The sequence below is a fragment of the Lemur catta genome, chromosome 2 (assembly GCF_020740605.2).
Source record: "Lemur catta isolate mLemCat1 chromosome 2, mLemCat1.pri, whole genome shotgun sequence".
In the NCBI taxonomy this organism is placed as follows: Eukaryota; Metazoa; Chordata; class Mammalia; order Primates; family Lemuridae; genus Lemur; species Lemur catta.
The window spans coordinates 107,886,583-107,908,717 of NC_059129.1; the positions used below are offsets into that span (position 1 = coordinate 107,886,583).

The 22,135-nt window shown below is 32.4% G+C and overlaps 1 protein-coding gene across 1 annotated transcript in view; it reads left to right on the forward strand.

The window, feature by feature from the left end:
- Positions 1 to 18,617, forward strand: part of KPNA5 (karyopherin subunit alpha 5) — a 39,951-nt gene extending 21,334 nt beyond the window's left edge. Inside the window, exons 8-14 of the mRNA XM_045544244.1 lie at positions 980 to 1,079; positions 7,496 to 7,659; positions 9,968 to 10,046; positions 11,573 to 11,698; positions 12,374 to 12,501; positions 15,492 to 15,670; positions 17,713 to 18,617. Of these exons, the coding sequence (XP_045400200.1) occupies positions 980 to 1,079; positions 7,496 to 7,659; positions 9,968 to 10,046; positions 11,573 to 11,698; positions 12,374 to 12,501; positions 15,492 to 15,670; positions 17,713 to 17,900 (964 nt within the window). The 3' untranslated portion in view covers positions 17,901 to 18,617. The remainder of the gene's footprint in view (positions 1 to 979; positions 1,080 to 7,495; positions 7,660 to 9,967; positions 10,047 to 11,572; positions 11,699 to 12,373; positions 12,502 to 15,491; positions 15,671 to 17,712) is intronic.
- The last annotated feature ends 3,518 nt before the right edge of the window (positions 18,618 to 22,135 follow it).

The following is a 22,135-nucleotide window of genomic DNA, read 5'->3' on the forward strand; positions in this document are numbered from 1 at the left end:
AGAAAGCTTTCCTACCATGTTGCAGCCCTTTCTTGGTTAAAAGTTCTCTTAGTTGGTGCAAGCTTTCGACTATCCTCCAGAGTTCCAATACAGTTGATTCTAACAGTGTTTGCAAGTATTTTCAGTGTTTCTGGGGAGAGATGGGCCCTCAAGAGTTCTCTTCTGTGCCATTTTTGCTTATGTCACTCCAAAACAGGGATTTTTTTTTTAACTTAGGTTCTCTGTACTTCTAGCAGGTTTGTGGAAGTCCTTAGGAAGTTAACAAACTCCTGAAATTGCATGCCAAAATTTTGATGTATGTGCTTTTTTTCTGAGGTAAGGATCCATTATGGTCTCAACAGGGTCCACAACTCTCTAAGTTTCAAAGACTACTATTAACATTTTAGGTTTAAATATGAGTAACTAAAACATAACTTACTATGTTGTTAAAAAAATACCTGTAAGTAGTAACTCCTTAAGAGTCTGAGAAGAAAAAATCTTGTTTTAGACACTCAGTTTCTTAGTAGATACCAGGGTTTATTGCAAATCAAATAAAAAACACTGAGACATGCCATCTGTTAATAACAAAACAGAAAACTTCCATGTCAATAGATGATCTTCATTTAACTTGACCCTATATTCCTTGCTTTCTGAATTGGTATAATGTTTTATTTTCATGATTAAAACAAAGGTAATCTAGTACTTTTTAAAATGTATATAGAGATAAGTAAATTTCCCATGACACCCTTTATTTTCAAAGGTTTTATGATTTCTTTTAAGAATCCATTCAGATCATAGATTCAAACTTTAGAAAATAGAAATGTAATATGTTTATTTTTGTTTCTGAAAACATAATTAATTTTAAAGACACTTTTATCCTATTTTACCAGTTTGAATATCTTATAAATATATTGAAGAGAATTTTTATGTTATGATAGAAAATAGCTAATGAGGAAAAATGAATGTAAAGTGACAGTCCTTTTTTTCTTTTTCTTGGCAGCTTATTAACAAATTCAAACAGACTTACAACAACAAGAAATGCTGTATGGGCTCTCTCAAATTTATGTAGAGGCAAAAACCCTCCTCCAAACTTTAGTAAGGTATGAGTAAAATACACAGATTAACAAGTCTATCTCCATAAACTTAAGTTTCTTTGTGGTAGATTTTTTGAGGTTGAAAGGACTCTATTTTTTTGTTAGTGATTGTGTACTTTATTGATGAGACAATATTTACACATATACAAAATTCAAAAGATTTACAGTTAAATAGAAATTTCCCTTCTCTTCTTCCCACTGCTCAAATTCCTGTGCCCAGAGATAACCACTATAACCAGTATTTATGTATCTAGTTGACTTTAGAAATCTTCTAGTTTACAAGAAACTGAAGCCTCCTGAGAGAGTAAGGTAATTCCTTCAGGTCCACTGTTTGTGCTTTCCCATTGTAACTTTTATGTCCTAAGAATATCTTTTTCTCTGTCTACTAATATTTTTGCTTCTAGAAAGATAGATTAATAAATTCCAATTTAGTTCTATTGCTTACCAATAAGATGCTGTTGTTAGAAAGGCAGAACATGGGTAAATTTTTGGAATACCATTCTACTTCTTTTGAATTTAGTTTCTATGTGAACTAAAGGGCACAATGAGCAATGACTATATAGCACTAAGAGAAGCTCAAAATTTGGTAAAGATCTGATGATAAAGTTTCTTGGGGTAAAAAATAATAAATTTCAAATTCAATAAAGATAATGCATGAATTGGTATGCCTTCTCATTTATACTTTCACCATTACGGTTTTAAGAATTCATGATTTTGCCACATTTCATCTAAACTGCAAGTATGACTTAAAAATCTCATTGTACTATGTCCATTCATCTATTATCATACTCTGTGGCATATGATGTATTTAATCATAATTCATAAAACTTTCTCAACCTTCCATGCCTGTTTTGTTCCATGTTTATTGACAAATATATAATGTAACTAAAAAGATGATTTAAAGTATCATAAAATATGCAGAAAATAAAATAGGGAACAAAATTAAAATTTTAACCAGAAATTTGGTTTAATAGATACATCTTAGGGAAAAAAGTTTTGAGTAAGGTGTACTTCACAGCTCACCAAGGGAAAAAGTTATGCAGTAATGTTACAACAAGGGCCTTATTCAGTTTTAAACTATTTTGTATGATTTGCAGTTTAATAATAGAAGGGAGGAGATGAGTATTTCAAGTGAGTATAATGCAAGGAAAAGAATACTTCTGAGGTACACAAGGACCCTGCAAAAGGCCCTTTCAAAACAGATATGAGCATTTTATGTTAAGACTGATAATTTGGCAATGATTGTTATACAGTTGAAGGGAAAAATGTTCATATTTTGTCTGCGGAGATAATAAAGGTCAATATGGCTGATGACAAATTTTTCATCTACTGTTTCTATGTTTAAACTTGCGTATATAGAATTGGCTTACTAATTAGAGTCATAGTTTTAGCAATCACAGTAATTTCTTTATTTTGCCTCTTAGAATGGTATGTACCTGTTTTTAAATTAAGTTCTTACTAAAAAAACCTCAGTTTATACATTGCACTTCTCTTTAAATTCTTTTCTTTAAAATGCAGTTCTTTTGAGAGTTTCATTTTTCATTTTTCCCCGATGTTTGAAATAGAGGGCATGCATCCGTACACGTTTATGTTGAGGTATTAATTATGTGATACTAATTGTAAGGATATAATTAGTTTAATATGCCATGTTTGATGTTTTTCTTTTTTTTTTTCCTGCTTAGTAGCAGTATTAGATTTTTCTTAAGAAATGTTTGCAATTCGAGATCTTTTTGTTCTAAATACATTTCATGGTTTTTTATGAGTTCTTTTGTCATAGACAAATAGTAAAGATTTTCTAAAACTTTGTAATAGCAAACACCTTATATAAATAATTTATTTTAAATAAATTTTCTCATTTAATTGATAATACCTTTGAAATTTATGTAGTTATGTTTTTCCTGAAGAATTTCCTTATTTGAAAGTTACTGAAATTTATAAAATTTTTACAACTGGTAGTCTAAACCAGAGGTCCCCCACCTACCGTAAGTTTTGTAATTATTTCATTATATATTACAATGTAATAATAATAGAAATAAAGTTCACAATAAATGTAATGTGCTTGAATCATCTCAAAACCACCACCACCACCACCGCCGCCCCACCCCTGCCACCCCCCACCCTGGTGGAAAAATTGTCTTCTGTGAAAACGGTCCCTCAGGGCCCTGGTGCCAAAAAGGTTGGGACTGCTGATCTAAACCACATTTTTCTAAGCATCCTTTTAAAGTTATTACCTTTAAATGAAACATTACACGGGAAATAAAGGACTTTGGAAAGTTATGTGGACCTTGAGAATTCATATAGTGATCTGAACTTCAGGCAAATTCACATTTATATTGGTTAATATTAATACACATTATTTGATAACTGGCAGAGAAAGGATTATTAATAAACAGGCTGTTTCTTATTTTGTTTCCTGTCCTCCTACCTCTACTCCCTTCTCATTTACCATCACTCTTAGCTTATGACCTTGCTTCCTATTTCACTAAGAAAATTGAAGCAATCAAAAGAGAATTTCCGTAGTTTATCATTACCACATTTACTATCATGTGGTTATTTGTACCTACCTATTATAATTTCTTGTCATTGTTTATTTATTTTTTTTGTGCTCCTTTATAAAGTTAATTACACCATTTATGTACTACATAGCCTTTTCTCTTCCCTATTCAGGGTCATCACTCCAACAATTTTCTTTGTCCAGCATTATCAATTTGTTTCCTCCTCTAAATCATTGTCATTACTATAAAAATACACTGTTATTTCTCATCTTAATTCTTTCTGCCTCTGAGAACCCCTGTGAGTTAACTCTGTGGCCCCCAACCCCCAGGCCACGGACCACTGAGGGTCCGTGGCCTATTAGGGATGAGGCCACTGGTCCTGCCTCTGGTCAGTGGAAAAATTGTCTTCCATGAAACTGGTCCCTGGTGTCCAAAACGTTGGGGACTGCTGTTTAAGTAATACCCTTATTTCTTTGCTTCCCTTTACAGCAAAAATGTATTATTTGTCTATTCTTGCATTGTCCACTTTCTCTCCTTGCGTTCTTTCTTGAATTCATTCCAATCAGATTTTTCCTCAGTCACTGCCCTGAAATTGCTTTCATCAAGGGCATAACTATTTCCACATTGTGAAATCTAGGGGTTAGCATGTAGACTTCTTACATGACCTGGTATGTCCAGTGGTCATTTCTCAGTCTTTATGTTACCTGCCTGACTTGCCTGCATTTTGACACAATTTAATCACTCCCCCTTCCTGTTTAAACTTTTCTCACTTTGTTTTCAGGCCACTACACTCTCTTGATTTTCCTTCCATCTCGGTGATTGATTGTTCTTTCTCAGTTTTATTATTAGTTCCATCTCTTCTTTTTTACCTCCTAAACTTGAGAATACAAAGTATGTGGTTTGGACTTTTTTCTCATCTCTATCTTCACACACTTCTTTGTGATTTCACCCATTCTGTGACTTTAAATATCATCTGCATATGAGCAATTTCCAAATTTCAGTGTTTGATTCGTACCTTCCTCTGTACTCCACACTCAATGGCTTTATTTGGATATCTAATAGGCATCTTTAACTCAATATATCTAAAATATAACTCCTGTCCTTTCCCCCCAAACCTGCTCTGCCAACAATATCAGTTAATGGGACTTCTGTTTTCCATTACCTAGATGAAAAACTTTAACATTATTCTTGCCTGCCTTCTTTTATCTCATATTCTACATCCACTCCACTAGGAAATTCTGTTGGCTCTACTTCTGAAATATATTCAGATAGAGTTCCCTGTAGCTAAATTTGGAATATTGAAGGATGGAAAAGAATAAGGAAAGGAAATATTTTTAACACATTGATAAAAAATCTAACTTTATCCCCATAGTAAAATTAAAATTTAAAAAGGAAAGCTCTTTTTTACAAAAGAATGCCAACTATTAATACACACAGAAGGACTGTTAATAGAGAAGATAACCACCTTAGTAATAATTGATTTAAGTAGGAATCACAGTTCTAAAACCTTAAGTTAAAAGGAAGGAAACCACACACAAATGTCCAAGAAACTGGACAACAAAATGTGAACCACAGAAACTGAAGTTTGGAATATCAGGCACAGTGGAGACTGAAATGCAGTACTGGATTGGAAACTTGGAGAGTAAAATCTACATACTGGTTGGTAAAAACCTCTAGCCCTCTTCCAATGCCCAGTTCCCACATTTCCAGTAGTGCTACAATTTCTTAAAATAAACTTTCAGTCTTTGGTAGCATTGAGAATGCTAGTCAACTGCCTATGAGGTAGGGACCCAGACCTGCTTCCTATTCAGATTTTTAATTTTTCCCTCTATTTTAGCACCATCTCCCCTGCCTTCTGTGATACCTGGTGCCTCTGATTTCTAAGGCATTTGGGGGTGGTGGCGGGGGGATAAATAAGTTCCTTCTTATTGGTAGCTTCCTCTCCTGGCACTAAGATTCCACTTTTCCCTCCTTCCTCTTCTAAGTCAATTACCATTCCTTTTTTCACTTTCATTTTTATGTATTGTGGGCAGGATTATAAATGTCAGTCTCCTCAAAGACAGAATTTATATTTCTATTTCTTTTCCTTATTTCTGAGAAGACAGTAGGGCAGAAATGTTTGTTTTTTTTTTTTTAATTTTACTCCCTTAAAACTAGAAATATGTAGTACTTCATTATTTTTTAACTCAGTAAAAAGGTATATACAGGTACACTGATTTTTTTTTTAACTCAGAACTTTGTATTTGCTTTAAAAAACTGATTTCACCATTCAAGAAGAGGTGGTTAGGCCGGGCGCGGTGGCTCACGCCTGTAATCCTAGCTCTGGGAGGCCGAGGCGGGTGGATCGCTCGAGGTCAGGAGTTCGAGACCAGCCTGAGCAAGAGTGAGACCCCATCTCTACTAAAAATAGAAAGAAATTATCTGGCCAACTAAAAATATATATACAAAAAAAAAAAAATTAGCCGGGCATGGTGGCTCATGCCTGTAGTCCCAGCTACTCGGGAGGCTGAGGCAGTAGGATCGCTTAAGCCCAAGAGTTTGAGGTTGCTGTGAGCTAGGCTGATGCCATGGCACTCACTCTAGCCCGGGCAAGAAAGTGAGACTCTGTCTCAAAAAAAAAAAAAAAAAAAAAAGAAGAGGTGGTTGGTAAGGGTGGAATCATGATTGTTGGGTAAGGATCCAGCTGTGCCAATTTTAACTTACAGATGGACATGTCTATTTTGTAAAGTAACTGATTTGTGTACCTGGATCCTAGGATCATCCTTAAAGGAAGAGCCCGTCAGAAAAGATAACTACTTTCAGAAGATTATAGTTCATATTCTGATAGTCTTTAAAATAGAGATAAGGGGAAAACTCATCTAAAATATTAGAACATAAAGAAGATGTCGTCACTTATTATTTGTGACATATCTAACATTTAACATATAGCTCTTACCTGAGGAGAAAGACTAAGGGATATCTTAGTCTTTTCAGTATGTTTGCTTATTTAAAAAAGCAACTTTAAGGAATACAGAATCAATACCAATCGCGGGTAAAGAGGGCCAGTATTTAAGTACTTACTGTATGTCAGATACTGTTCATAGATGCTACATGCATTCTTACCAGTTTAATAGTACCTTATCATCCCTGTTTTACAAATGAAGAAATTGGGGTTTAGAGATATTAGGTAATTTCCCCATGGTCTCGTACCTAGTAAGCAATGTTTGAAACTAAGTCTGTCTGAAAGGAAGACAAGAAGAATCATAGCATTTATCTATTAATAATTCAGCTCCTTTGTTTCACAGATTGGGAAACCACATCTCAGAGAAGTGAATTGGCTTGCTTACCTCCACAACTAATTAGTTATATTGTTAATGCTAGAGGGATTAAAAATCTCTGGTGTAATGTGTTGTTTCTTAGTTGAAGATTTAGGCTTTTTGTTACATTAGGAAGAAATGCAATTATTAGTGACTTCTAGTTAAAGATCCTTTACAAATATATTTATTTTTATATTTTCTATACCTTTGCTCCTCAGAGTAGATTTATTTCCAATAAACCACATGTAATGAGTAAAGTGAGACTTATTTAAGTTAGATCATATTCTATGATCATTATGTTAAACACTTAAATGAAGCATTTAGACTTACCTCAGTTTTGGTATGTCTTATTTTGTGGGGATGTGTATGGTTTAGACATAGAGAGGAGATCCCAAGTATATATTTCATTAGTTAAAAAAAAACTTTACCACTTATCTTACTCAATATAAAATTAACAGGAATCCTAATCAATTTCATGTTCATATATCTGATCATAATTTTAAAACAACAGAATATTTTAATTTTTCATAGCATTAAATTTTTATTTTAAAATGAATTTCTATATTTTCCTAAGGAAATTTGGCTTTAGATGGAGAAAAAATTTAAATATTGGCCTTTTCTTCCCTTCCAGGTTTCACCTTGCTTAAATGTCCTATCACGATTGTTGTTTAGCAGTGACCCAGATGTGTTAGCAGATGTGTGTTGGGCCCTTTCTTATCTCTCCGATGGACCCAATGATAAAATTCAAGCAGTCATTGATTCTGGAGTGTGTCGAAGATTGGTGGAACTTTTGATGTAATTATAATTTATGTTTAATAGTTGTATGATTGTGTATTAAGTTTAGCAATTAAAGTAATGACCTTGTAAATATCTCAAGAGTCCCTATCTTCAGGAAGAATTAAAAAGCTACCAACCCCACACTTAGGAGAATAGCTATACTCCTAAAATGTTGACCTTTAAACTTATATCTTGTAGTTGGGATTAATTATTTTGTAAATGAATTTCCTTAGTGTGATCTTTTTATGAATGAGAGAGACTGAATTCAACAAGTATTTATGGAATGCCTGTTATCTGCTAAGGTGTTGTGCAAGACATTGTTTATGAAGTATAGAACAAAGTTCCTGCTCTCACAGAACCAATAATCTAGTTTATTATGCATTATAATAATTAATTTGAGTAAAAGTTTATGTGAAAATCCTTTAGTATTTTGATTGTTTTAAAGATAATATGTTTCTCTTTGCTGAGCTGTTATAGCTATTTTCTTTAAAAAGAACAGCTTTTCTATGTAAAGAAGTTAAAAACTTGCAAGAAAACTTATTTTAAAAAGATGTTATGCTGGCCAGGCATGGTGGCTCATGCCTGTAATCCTAGCACTCTGGGAGGCTGAGGTGGGAGGATTGCTTGATCTTAGGAGTTCAAGACTAGGCTGAGCAAGAGTGAGGCCTCATCTCTACGAAAAATAGAAAAAATTAACCAGACATGGTGGCATGCACCTGTATGTAGTCCCAGCTACTCAGGAGGCTAAAGCAGGAGGATCACTTGAGCCCAGGAATTTGAGATTGCAGTGAGCTATGATGACACCACTGCACTCTACTCAGCGCAACAGAATGAGACTCGGTTTGAAAAAACAAAAAGATATTATGGCTGCTTCATCCTCTTACCTTCTTTTAAAAAATATGTTATCTTCCTCCCTTTCTTCTTCTGTCAAAAAGCCATTAGATAGGCCAAACAAGACAGGTGGCACAAAGGAGAGAGGTCTGACAGCATCAGAGAAGGGTGGGCAGGCAGATCCAGTGGTGAGATCAGGGCCCACGCTTGAGAATGGCACTTACCAGAGTGAGCACACAGCAGGCTAGAGTGAGGCTTGGGGCTAACACATCATGAGACAGCAGCTTAGCTAGGTTAGAAGATTGACCATATATAGGGAGATAAGGAAGATAGAAGGTATTTCTTGTTATCAGAGAATGGAAATAATAAATATGGAAGAGGAGAAAGCCTGAATAGTCCTGTGATTTTTAGATTAGAAGTAGAAATATCAATGTGAACTCATGGCTCTTAAAGATAGGTGTAGAAATATGTGTGTGTGTGTGTGTGTGTGTGTGTGTGTGTGTGTGTGTGTGTGTAAGCGTGTGTGTCCTCTTAAAGGGCCTGGGAACAATAACACTCATGTAGGAATTGGCTGAACACCCAAATCTAGGTTTCTGAATACCACTCTTCACTTAAAGGAATCAGGGTTCTTAAGGAAATGACTGATTCCAGGGCTGGGAATGAGAAACATAACTGTGAAAAGTAATGAGTGCTCAAAGAATGGAAAAATATCAAAAGGACACGGAAGCCAACCTGAAGGGGCTCCAACTCTCCAAACCTGGACAATTTGAGCTTTGAAATGAATTATTTTAATGTATAATTTATTGAATAAAATAGGAAACCCGTCCACACTAAAATAAATAGATGGCGATAAGACATGTAGTTAGAATAATAGTATTAGAAAATCATTGGTAATAATACTAATAATTACTAATAATTCAGACAATAATCATCAAGAGATGCTAAAGCTAGTGATAAAAGTAGATTAAGGAATAGGATTTTACATAGTTTCAAAGTATCTCCTCACAAAATATTAATTATAAAGGGAAAAACAATAATGGTAAAGTGGAAAGTCTGGCAGATACCATCTGATTAGTGACCAGAGTTCATCACCACTATAATGGGATGAAATAAACACCATATATCACCCAGTAGAATGTAAAGAAAGGATTATAGCATTTGTGATATTCCAGCCAAAAATACATAACCTGGGTCTTAATCACGAAGAAACATTGGATAAATACAAATAACTGGCTTATGATCTTCAAGGATGTCAAAATCATGAAAATCAAGGGAAGACAGAGAAACTGCTCTGGGTTGAAAGAGACATGAAAACTTGGTGTAAATCGTGACCCTGGATTAGATTCTTTGTTATAAAGATATTACTGGAATAATTACTGAAACTTGAATAAAATCTCAGGATGAAAACTATATGGGAGTTTTTTGTATTTATGTAAATTTTATGTAAATTTTAAATTTTTATTAGTATACAAGTTCCTATTTTTATTATTTTTAGGCACAATGATTATAAAGTTGTATCACCTGCATTAAGGGCAGTTGGTAATATTGTGACTGGTGATGATATTCAAACACAGGTGAGTTCAGACTTCAATATGATAAATTGTTAATGTAATGGACTTTAAGAAATTTATTATGTTTCATACCACTTGATATGTATTAATCAAGAGTTTAGCATTACCATAATTGTATTGCCATCCATAATGTGACAGTAAGTATATTCTTGATAACAAGTGGTCAACCTCAAATACCTCTGTGGGAAAGCATTATCCTAGATCTGTATCAATGCAGAGAAGTACAAGAAATGGGCTCTGCTCTTGAGGGATTTATAATCTAATCAGGGAGAAACTATACATATATTTAAACAATGCAAATTACCCAAGGTAGTATGTTTGCTCTGAACTGATCAGTCAGTAAATGCTAAACAGTTTAATAAAAGAGATCAATATGCTAAGAAATCTGTGTAGTTCCCATAAAGAGGTTGGAAGTAAAGGTAGATACAGAGGCAGACATGCATCAGTTATGTTTAAGAGGCATTAAACTTGATTGTAATAGAAACTGTTAGTAGAGAACGTGATTGATTATAGGTTAGAAGTGAGGTTGGAAATGAGAGAGCCTTTTATACTAGATTGAAGACCCAGATTATGAGGATGGAAGGATGGATGGCAAGGAAACATTTCTGGGATTGTTCATTTGTGTGTGTGTGTGTGTGTGTGTGTGTGTGTGTGTATATTTTAAAGGATGGTGAAATGTCAAAGGTATGATGTCAAGATTGACTCCAGATTTGGGGTACAATCTTTTTGAAGGTAGAAACTTAAACTGTGTAACACATTAGATCACCTAAAAGTATATTTTTTATTCTAACCTACATATTTTCTTTCAGTTTTAATCATTTTAAGTCCTATTTGGATACATACTGGAGTTATTAAACAATTGATCTTTATTAATCGATAATTATTCATTTAAAATAACTCTTTAAATGAAAACGCCTTTGTAAACATGAACTGTATTTTTCAGCTGAATTTACGTTCTTCACCAAGTAAATTTAATATAAATCATTGGGTTATTTTGAATATAGGAACATAATTAATTTTGTACTAGAATAAAGAATGTGAAGGGACAAAGCAGAATACACTTCTTTACAAAAGAGAAGTAAAAATGTTTATGAAACAGACTTATTCTACACATTAAGGTTTCCTAATGGTCATAGAATTAGATACTTTCAGACTGTTGATATTCCCTGTATGTATTTTTTACTAATTCATTTGGCAAAACTAGAGGTTGGATATTGCCCTCAGTCATCAAATCTTTCTTCAAGTTGTTATATCAGTTGAACTCTGAGTACATTTGTAAATTTGAAGTACACACCTATGATTTGCATTTTAGTGGGTTGAAAAGAGGGCACTTTCCTACACGGGCATGAGACAAATTTGGCAACAGCAGGAGAGTAAAAGGCAGCAAGTGCTCAAGTTTTACCTTGAGAAGAAGTTCTCTTAATTTCATTTTTCAGAATGGTTTTTGTACTTCTAAATAATTCATTAATAGATTTTTGTGTATATTATTTGCTGTAAAACTTTTTGTTTCCATTTCTAACTTGTTTTAGGTAATTTTGAATTGCTCTGCATTGCCCTGTCTCTTACATTTATTGAGTAGCCCGAAGGAGTCAATTAGAAAAGAAGCTTGCTGGACTGTTTCTAACATCACTGCTGGAAATAGAGCTCAGATTCAGGCAAGTAAATTTCAGATCTGAAAATAGAACAGGAAGGTCTAAGAAGCCATTTTGGGCAAAAGTCAACATTTTATGAGTGATGTTTTTTAGTGAGTTCCAAAAAAAGATTCTTTAGAAAAGAATTCCTGAAAAGTGTTTTTAAAAACATGGCCTTTTCTCCTCTAAAATAATAACATTAACTTGCAGTATTCTAGTGAGGAATAGCAACTGTATACATGCGTGTATATATGTGTATGTGTGTGTCTGTATAAAAATGCCTGGCACAGTGCCTGACACACAATGGTTAGTCTTTAAAAAGAAATTGTTTTTCATTAGTTTTAGATAAGTTAGGCAATGATCTTCTCTCAAAGCTTTTAATGAATTATTAGGGTTCTGTCAAGATCCTTGTGTCAGTGATTACCTATCCATCTTGATCAGCCTTATGGCCTTGTGCTTTATCATCTTTAAAATATATATTCTGCTATTATCTTCTCTAGTCTTTAAAAAGCTGATTTCCTTTTTAAAAAAAGGAAAATGTGTGAAAGTTTATTGACAGACTAGAAATAAAACATTTGCAAAGATTTCCAAAAACCCTGACATTTTAAAGCCACTGAGTTGCACGACTCCTCTACTTGGTAATATTTTAAAAAGAATGTTTGTACTAATTATGCTATATATTATTTTTCCTCCTCTCAGGCTGTTATAGATGCAAATATTTTTCCTGTTTTGATTGAGATTCTTCAAAAAGCAGAGTTTCGCACCAGAAAAGAAGCAGCGTGGGCTATAACTAATGCCACATCAGGAGGCACTCCAGAGCAGATAAGGTGTGATACAGATTTTTAAAAATTATTTTCTAAATGTAAATGAGACAGAATTTAAAATAAAACATACTTTTTATTTATTGATGAAACTAAAACATTATTTCCAAGTCAGTTTGATAAGCATTTTTAATATGTGAAATGACAGTGTTATATCAGTTATAGCATTTATTCATGATTTTTTAAATTTAAATTATAATTAACATCATTACCACTAGCAGGCTATTTTGAAAAATCAGAGATTAAAAATATGACTAGGAACATTCTATTAATTTGTAAAATACATTATCATGGGCATTAAGTATTTTTTAAACCATTAAAATCATAAAAATGTGGCTTTATTATATAGAAATGGCTAATAAATTTGGATATCTACTTATTTTAATAAAATTGAAGTAGACATTTGTTTATAGAGTGATGGTCTACTCCTAATTGGTTGTTAACCTTGCCTGTGGATAGTATCTTCTATTTTTCTATGCTTTTTTCTCTTACCTTTTTTCTCTTTTTCATATTAACTGATTGAATCTAGGCCTTTATTGGTTGTTTATTTTACTGACAGCATAAATAATAGGTGTATGGGCTTTTAAGTCAGCCTGGTTTTAAATCCTGCTCCTGCAGTAAAAGTTGTGTGGTCTTGACAAAGTCATTTAACCTCTCTCCAGTTTCTTTGGTTTTTTTAAATTAGTTCAAAGAAAATAGTACCTTATGGTAGTACAATCTACTGTCCATATTCTGGAGTTCCACATCTGTGGATTCAACCTACCACAGATCAAAAGTACTGAAAACCCAGTACAAAATAACAATACAATAAAAAATAATACAGTTAAAAAAATACGGTATGCATTTAAAGTGCTCAGTACAGTGCCTAGACTTACTACGCTCTCAACTAAAGTAGCTACTGTTATCATTATCATTTGTAATCATCATAATTTTTATTATCCATATTGTTTCCTAAATCTCTTTTTATCATGTGCTTTTACTCTTTTTATCTCCTGTAGCAAGGTTTCACTTTACACTTCTATAAAAGCCTAACTTCCTACAGAATCTTCTTATTCTGAAGATTCCTCCATGAAACTCAAGGTTTCATGTTTTTAGATTTTTTGAAGTGACTAGGAAATATTTTCTAATAAATACTTGATTAATTTTTTTAATTTATAAAACAAGAAGTCAAAATATTAATACAATGCTGCTTTACAAATCACACAATTTTGAAATCTGCTTATTATGAGATCATCATCTTTTATTGTCTTCACTTGTACTGTTATCTTTCTTAAATTTATATCTCTGTATGTTGATAATATCTATTTCTGGTTTTTATTTTCCATTCCACTCTTTTGTTTTAATCAATATTTCCATTTCATTTTTATCATGAATATATGCTGTAATAAAACAAGATCTTTCTTTTGTTCTGTCTTGTATTTTTTAATGCTAATGTTATTTTTATCTGCTTTGAGTTGAAAGTTTGTTTACCCACAAACAGTTGTGTTTTTTTCCCAATCTATTTTCATGATTACATTCTATTCCATATGTGATTCCTTAAATTTACTAGTGTGGATCAAGTGCCCAAACTGAGATAATTATCTTTCTAACCATTTTCACCATTTCATCGCTCTTCATATTTGGGAAGAAGACCTCAATCTCAGATTAGGTTCAGCATGTATACCACTAATACTTGACGAGTGCCTTCTATTGCCAGTTGTGCTAAGTAAGTCATTTCAGTTATTGAGTAATGTGTCAGGTACTTTAACATATTTTACCTCCTTTAACCCCATAACTGTGAAGATAGTTATTCATTCAACAAATATTTTTTATCAGTTACAGTACAGCAAGCACATGGCAAGTTAGTACTCCAGTGAAAGTTTGTACATGTTTTTAAAAAGGGACAGAAACATTTATTAAATGCCTGTTGTATTCTCACAACAGCTCTCTATCATTATCCCCATTTTTTTTTTTTTTTGAGACAGAGTCTCACTTTGTTGCCCAGGCTAGAGTGAGTGCCGTGGTGTCAGCCTAGCTCACAGCAACCTCAAACTCTTGGGCTTAAGCGATCCTACTGCCTCAGCCTCCCGAGTAGCTGGGACTACAGGCAGGTGCCACCATGCCCGGCTAATTTTTTCTATATATGTTTTTAGTTGTCCAGATAATTTTTTCTATTTTTAGTAGAGACGGGGTCTCGCTCAGGCTGATCTCGAACTCCTGACCTCGAGCGATCCACCCGCCTCGGCCTCCCAGAGTGCTAGGATTAAAGGCGTGAGCCACCGCGCCCGGCCATTATCCCCATTTTAAAATGGGTAAACTGAGACACAGAACAGTTGTTCAAGGTCACACAACTAATAAGGACTTTTTGCCAAGTGAACAAATCAGTTACTTCATGTACATTATGGAGGCTGGAAAAGCAGCTAATAACAACTATAAAAGGACAAAGTATTAGAAAAGTGAATGAAAATTTTTTGTGAATGTTATTTATGAAAATTATTTGCAAGATGGCCTGTTTTGTTCCTACAGACTTTTGTGCTTCTGAAACACAGCATTATGTTGCAGAACATTAGCTATGATTGTTTTTGTGAGAAATTTCCTGAAGTTTAATTTAGGTATCTCTTCTCCCTCTTCATTTCTGCCTACCTCTGTATTACCCCATGTGTGAATGCAGGCTCTCCTTTAAAACAAACAAACAAAACCTTGTACCCACTATTTTTAGTGCTGATATCCCATACAAAAACAAGCCCAAGTACCAATTTGCTTGTGTGTGTATTTTGTAGTATTTGTAATACCATTTATTGCTAATTTTGTCAAATTAGAAAATAGGAAAGAAGGTTTTGAAATTCCAATGTAAGTGAAAATTTAAATATTTTTATATTTGAGTTTGTATAGGCATTCTTTAATTGCTTATATAACATTTCACTATGAAGAATATTTTCATGCTGTTGTTATAAACACTATTTAAGTCTTTTAAAATGTTTTTCCTTCCCATTTCTCTTTTTTAAATTACTCTGAAGGTATCTGGTAGCCTTAGGCTGCATTAAACCACTTTGTGACCTTTTGACTGTTATGGACTCCAAAATAGTCCAAGTGGCTTTAAATGGACTTGAAAATATTTTACGTCTTGGAGAACAAGAATCTAAGCAGAATGGAATAGGCATTAATCCATACTGTGCTCTCATTGAAGAAGCATATGGTAAGCAATCAGTTAAAAATTTATAATTATAGCAAATTTTTAATTATCTGTCATAGGCATTTTCCCTCTCCAATTTCATAAAGATTTTTTGTCATAAAAGCAGTATAATATTTTTTTAAATGTTTAAATGTTAACCGTAATTTTATTACCCTATTTATTTATATTATTTACCTTTGTTTTTACATTGTCCTTATGTGCAAATATTTTACATCGATTTAATTATACTGTATGTACAGTTTTGTGTTCTGCTTTTCAACATTTTGGGGAAATTTCATATTTCTACATAATTTTTATGATTTTAATAGTCACGTGATGTTATATTGAGTGCCGTTTTAGCAATTTGAGTGCAGGTTTAACCATAACACCTGTTGTTGACCATTAGTTTGTTTCCAGTTTGTTTATTGCTTTATATGGCCAAAGTAAGCATCTTTCTGCATATAAATTTGTTTCTTCTGTAGAATTAACATCTTGGGATAAATTGTATGAAATTTATTTAGGAGTATTAGGCACATAATTCTTTTTAAGCTTTGGCTGTATCTTCTCATTTTGCTTTCCAAAGGCCTGTGGCTTGACAGTGTCACTGGCATTGTATGAATCTACTCCACAACCTCATACTTATTTTGTTGATTTTGATGATTTAACAGATGTAAAGTGATATCACCAAGTTGCTTTTATGTGCTTTTCTTGGTTTATTTCATATAGAGGGTAGTCTGTATTTTCCATACGTTATTGTATTTCCTCATCCAAATTTGCATATTTATTGTACTTTATCCAGTTACCTATTGGACTTATTTTTTTTTTTGAAAAATTGGAATTAATTTTATTTTATAGTTTTTTATTTTGATACGGCAATTCTCCTAGTCTTTTTATTTTAATAAAACAAACCATGTTCATTTATATTTAATAAATAACTCAGTCTAATCTTCTATTGCTTCAAAGTTTACAAAGTCATTGTCCGCACAGAAATTTGATAAAAATTAATTTTTTTACTTCTGGTTGGATTCTTAAAACATTTAACTCACATGGAATCTATTTTAGGGTAAGACATGAATCTATTTTTTTTTTTTCTTTTAAGTTACTTGAGTTAAATGTTAACTGTTCTGTATTAAATCCCCTTATATTATAAGAGACATTGATTGAGACATTGATTTATGATACTTAAACAAAGGTTGGATTATCACTTTGCTTTTATTTCAGATTATATAATTATATGTCACTGATTAAGACATCACATAAATATAGGAAATTAATGACTGACTTGAGAATATTTTCTTTCTACAGTCATTATTTTGACCCCAAGTTAGACTAGGGTTTGGGCTATTCTGTGATTTTTGTATAGATATGACTACTTTGCTCATACTTTCTTAGAAATTCTACAATAATGTAATTGAAGTAGTTTATCTGTAATTAGCATTACCCAGACTTATCTGTAGAGTTTTTTCTTGTTAGCAATTAAATAGATTGCTATAGATTCTCTTCATTCTTTCAAAATGAGGTTTTTCATTGTCATTTATATAATAGGTTATGCTTTTCGTAAATCACACAGCAGCCATATGTGGTATTTTGTTGTGAAAAGGAGTCATAGATTTGCAAATACTACACATTTATTCTATATTGATATCCTCTGGCTCACCATGTTTTGTTTTTTTTCATTTGTTTTCTTGCTTTCCCTTTTTGTGCTTTGTTATTTAGCATAATTACTCTGGAAAGGACCTGTGGAGTTTCTTAATCTAAAACTGTCATTTTACATTGAGAGACTAAAGTACAGAGAAACTGAACTTATTTGGCTGACATCACACAGCTAGCAGAGTGGTATCTTTGATCTTCTAACTCCCACGCCTGTGTTCCCTCTTCAGATCACACTACCCCATGCTCTCATTCTTAAATTATAAGGCATAAGTGTTGGCTATCAATATATGCAAAAACTAGATAAAATAGCAGTCCTATCAACAGTGCAGTGATAGATGATGTTGATTTATTATTTTGATATAAATATATACTTAAATAAAAATTTGTTTCTATATATATGCTTTATGTAATAGGTCTGGATAAAATTGAGTTTTTGCAAAGCCATGAAAATCAGGAAATTTACCAAAAGGCTTTTGATCTGATTGAACATTACTTTGGTGTAGAAGAAGATGACCCCAGTATTGTACCTCAGGTGGATGAAAACCAACAACAGTTTGTATTTCAGCAGCAGGAAGCACCAATGGATGGATTTCAACTTTAATTTGGTGAAGGAAAAAAAATTAATGGTTGGAAAGGGTAGCTTTGGATATCTCTTCTTTGTTGCCAGTGTCAGTAGAAATGTTTGTTTTTTACATAGAAAAGGAAGAATTTGATGCACTATTAAAAAGCAAAATGAAACAAGTTTCCATTCAGATGCAACCTTTCTTTGTAGTTTTTTGTTATTTTTTGTGCTTGTATTTATGTCTTTTGTTATTTGGATTTTTGTATCTATTTGTGAACAATTAAATACATTATGCAATTATTTAATAACTTAAGCTTGAAAAGAGAACTTTGGTAAAGTATTACATAACAATTCTGAATTTTTTCAAGCATTCTTGGAAACTGCACATTAGCAGTATGGCTGTTGATAATTGCATTTTGGCAGTATGTCTTACACACCCAATCTTTACTAAATCTACCTCTATCTTGAAGCAAAAAAAACAAACAAAAAAAAAAAACAAAAAAGCTTCAGAAGCATGAAATAGTGTAAAAGCTAAATTAGAATGTGAAAGTATTTACCTTAAATTATAAATCACTGTGCTGTAGGTTATACTTTGCAAAAAAAATTTGCAACAGAAAACCTATAAAATTTATTTATAAAACAAAAAATATTGTGCTGATAATCAGTTAAAATGTGGCAATTGTGAAGAGAGAAGCTGTTCTTCATGTTGAACACATTAAAAAGATTACTTTTAAATAAAGCATTTCAATATTTGTGTTTTTAACATACAAATGCTATTATATTAATATATTTTGTATTTCAACCAAATATGCTACCATTTTTGAAATAGTGTTTTATTATTTTTTCACTCTTCATTTTAAATAGCATCATGACAGATGCCATCATGAATCTAAAGTAGTGCTGCATATCTAAAATAATACTGTAATTATTTTTCTGATTTTTTTTTCAGAAGAGTAATTGAAAAGTTTCATTCTCTATAATAATAAACTTAGATACTTGAATGGCGAAATTATCCTGAAGAACTAATCTTGTTATGTATTAAATGTTATTAGATGCATTTAACATTTGGACACTAAATGATGATAGTGAAAATTACTGAGGATTCTTTAATATGGTTGAAGTCTATATTAGAATTATTTCTTTTATAGAGGGTCATACTGCTGTTTGTTATGAATCATGTTTTAGATTACATTTGTATCAGATTGGTAAATATAATGTGTGTGTTTTATGAACTAACAGCAAAATCCTCTTCAAGCTATGAAAGTTTAAAAGAAAGATTTTAATAGTAACATTATAGATTTATTTATTTATTTATTTATAGATATATATGTGTGTGTGTGTTACTCATGGTACTATGCTTGGTAGAATTTCTAAGCAGATATGGTACTGTTGAACTCAGTCTTTTAATTTATAGTTATATATAGGCTATTTACATTTCCAATTATATACTTAGAATACTTATTTAAAACTTAGTTTACAGCTCTTTTAAGATGAGAACTAAAGCAATTTTGATATGATTCATAATCTATTCTGTAAAGAACGATTTCATTTATGATGGCATTAATAATGTTTCTGCTGGAAATCAGAGGCATGTTCCAACAGGAAAATGTATATAGGAGTACTTTTAAATAGTATGACACTTTGTAAATTATATATCATGAAACTAAGCTTTTGGCAAGACACTTAAAACCTATAGCTATAAAATACAGGTTTAAGTGGTGTCCATAATGCTGAGTGCATCTGCCAACCCTTTTTTATATTGTTAAGTAGAGGATTGTATCTGTGCCCTTTTTAAATAGTGGGAGTTATATAGTTGAGTATAAAAAGTTTTTCTTTTTCATTATATATTCAAAAAACAGGGTAGTTAAAGATTACCAAATTGATGGCAAATTTATCAGATAAACACTTTTCTGTGATGTAGACAGTTCTAAGTATCAGGTGACAGGGTATTCTACTCTTTCTAATCAATTGAAATTGATAATGCAGCATAATTCATAAACTAACCAGCTGTGCCTGCTTTTATTTTGAGGACCCCATAGTCACTATACTAAATCTCTAAGCCAAATTTTTCAAACAAAATAGGTCTTATAGAAGAAAATATATGTGTGTGGGTACACACATAGAATGACCTATGAAGGGAGATTTTTAAATTTTTGCCAGTAAAACCAACATTTTATCTCTAAGTACAGAATACGACCATACTTTATAAGCATTTAAATACCAAGTTATATTTAATTTCTTGGATCTGTTTCTTGGGTAATTAATGTGATTATATTTGAATGCAAAGGGTACTATCTAGAAGTTGGGACCGGCTCTAAGCCTGGTAATATATTTATTGGATAAAGGCTAACAAATATTTTGGTACTACAATTGTTTTTAAAAATATGATTACTCTTTTCAAATGTAACATTTAAAATGCTCCAAAATATGTTTTCATTATTTTTCACTGGCTCTTACGAAAAAAAAAATCTTTTTTTAACTTGCTTTTCTAAGATTTGTTATATTTAAATCTAAGAGAAACTGTGCCAAAAAAATAATAATACTTAAATGCAGTATAAAGGGCAATGTGGGCAGCATTAATGCAAATACCAAGGAAATACTTGAAAGAATCCTTTTCATTTATTTAAATTTGATGTTTTATTTTATTTGAATTTGAATTTCTACTAGTTAATCTATGCAATTTTGCTTACTTGTTTATAAGTACTTGACTCACTGGCCCAGTCTTTTTACTATAAATTTTATTTTGAAAGATTGTTTTAATTTTTAGTGTCTTTAAATTTTATTGTCATTTGTGCACTTACTAGTAGCACCAGAACAAGAAAGCAACTACAACGCAAAAAAGTCATAAAATTTTCTGGCACAGAAATAACATCATTTGGTAACTGTAAAACCTATTTGCAGTTAAAGGTAGATTTATTGGATAAAGGACTAAAATAAAGTATTTATTGCCTTTGTCTTTATATTTTTCTTCTTCAAAGAAGGAGCATTATGGAAAAAGTAAATATAAAAAAGTCTTAGTGAATTTTTGTTGTTCTAAATTCAGCAATCCACTGGCTACTTAATTGTGAAACTGAAATCAGATTGTTCTTAACCTTTATTCATTTTCATTTATAGCATTACTGTTTTATGAAATGTGACATTTTAGGAGCCAATATAATAGGGATCTAAAAAGGATAGTATCTCTTTAAATTCTGACTTGAGGGGTAAGACACGGGGAAGATATTCTTACCTAAGTAAACCAACATTTGAGCAGTATGCAATATTATGAAATGTTACAGCACTATATTAAAAATAATAAAATACTATTTTACAATTGCATTTACATAAATGTGTCTGTTTCATTTCTTCTCATTTATGATTGTGTCTTCCTAACAGAGAGCAAAAACAGATGCCATTATTGGTTAAAATTCCATCTACTTTATAAAACCAACAAAGGAGAGAGAATGGAATCATAAAAAATACTTAGGTAATCTAAATTAGGCAGAAAAAGAGAAAAAAAATATTAAAAAAGAACAGACATAGCAAGATGGTAGATCTAAACTCAGTTACATCAATAATCACAATAATTGTTAATGATTTAAACATGCCAGTTAAAGTACAGAGATTGTCAGAATAAAAAAGGCCCATATCTTATCTATAAGAAACCATTTTATAAAGTAGCAAATTGATTAAAAGATACAACATGTTAACACAAATCAAAAGTAAGTTGGAGTGGCCATATTAATAGCAAAGTACATAGTAGAGCAAAGAATATTTATTACCATATTCAAAAAATCATTGCTCAGAGGATTTGTTTTGTAAAATTAGGATTCAGTCAAAAGGCCACACTCAAGGATCCAGAAGCCCACATGTAGCCCCGAGGCCACAGGTTCCGCACCCCTGGCTCAGACCAATGTCATGGAGCTTTTCCTCTGTGTTTCCTTCTAGTAGTTTTATTATTTCAGGTCTTTTTTTTTTTTTGAGACAGAGTCTCACTCTGTTCCCCTGGCTAGAGTGCCGTGGCATCAGCCTAGCTCATGGCAACCTCAAACTCCTGGGCTCAGGTGATCCTTCTGCCTCAGCCTCCCAAGTAGCTGGGACTACAGACATGCGCCACCATGCCCGGCTAATTTTTTTGGTATATATTTTAGTTGTTTGGCTAATTTCTTTCTATTTTTAGTAGAGATGGGGTCTCGCTCTTGCTCAGGCTGGTCTCGAACTCCGGAGCTCCAACGATCCGCCCGCCTCGGCCTCCCAGAATGCTAGGATTACAGGCGTGAGCCACCGCGCCCGGC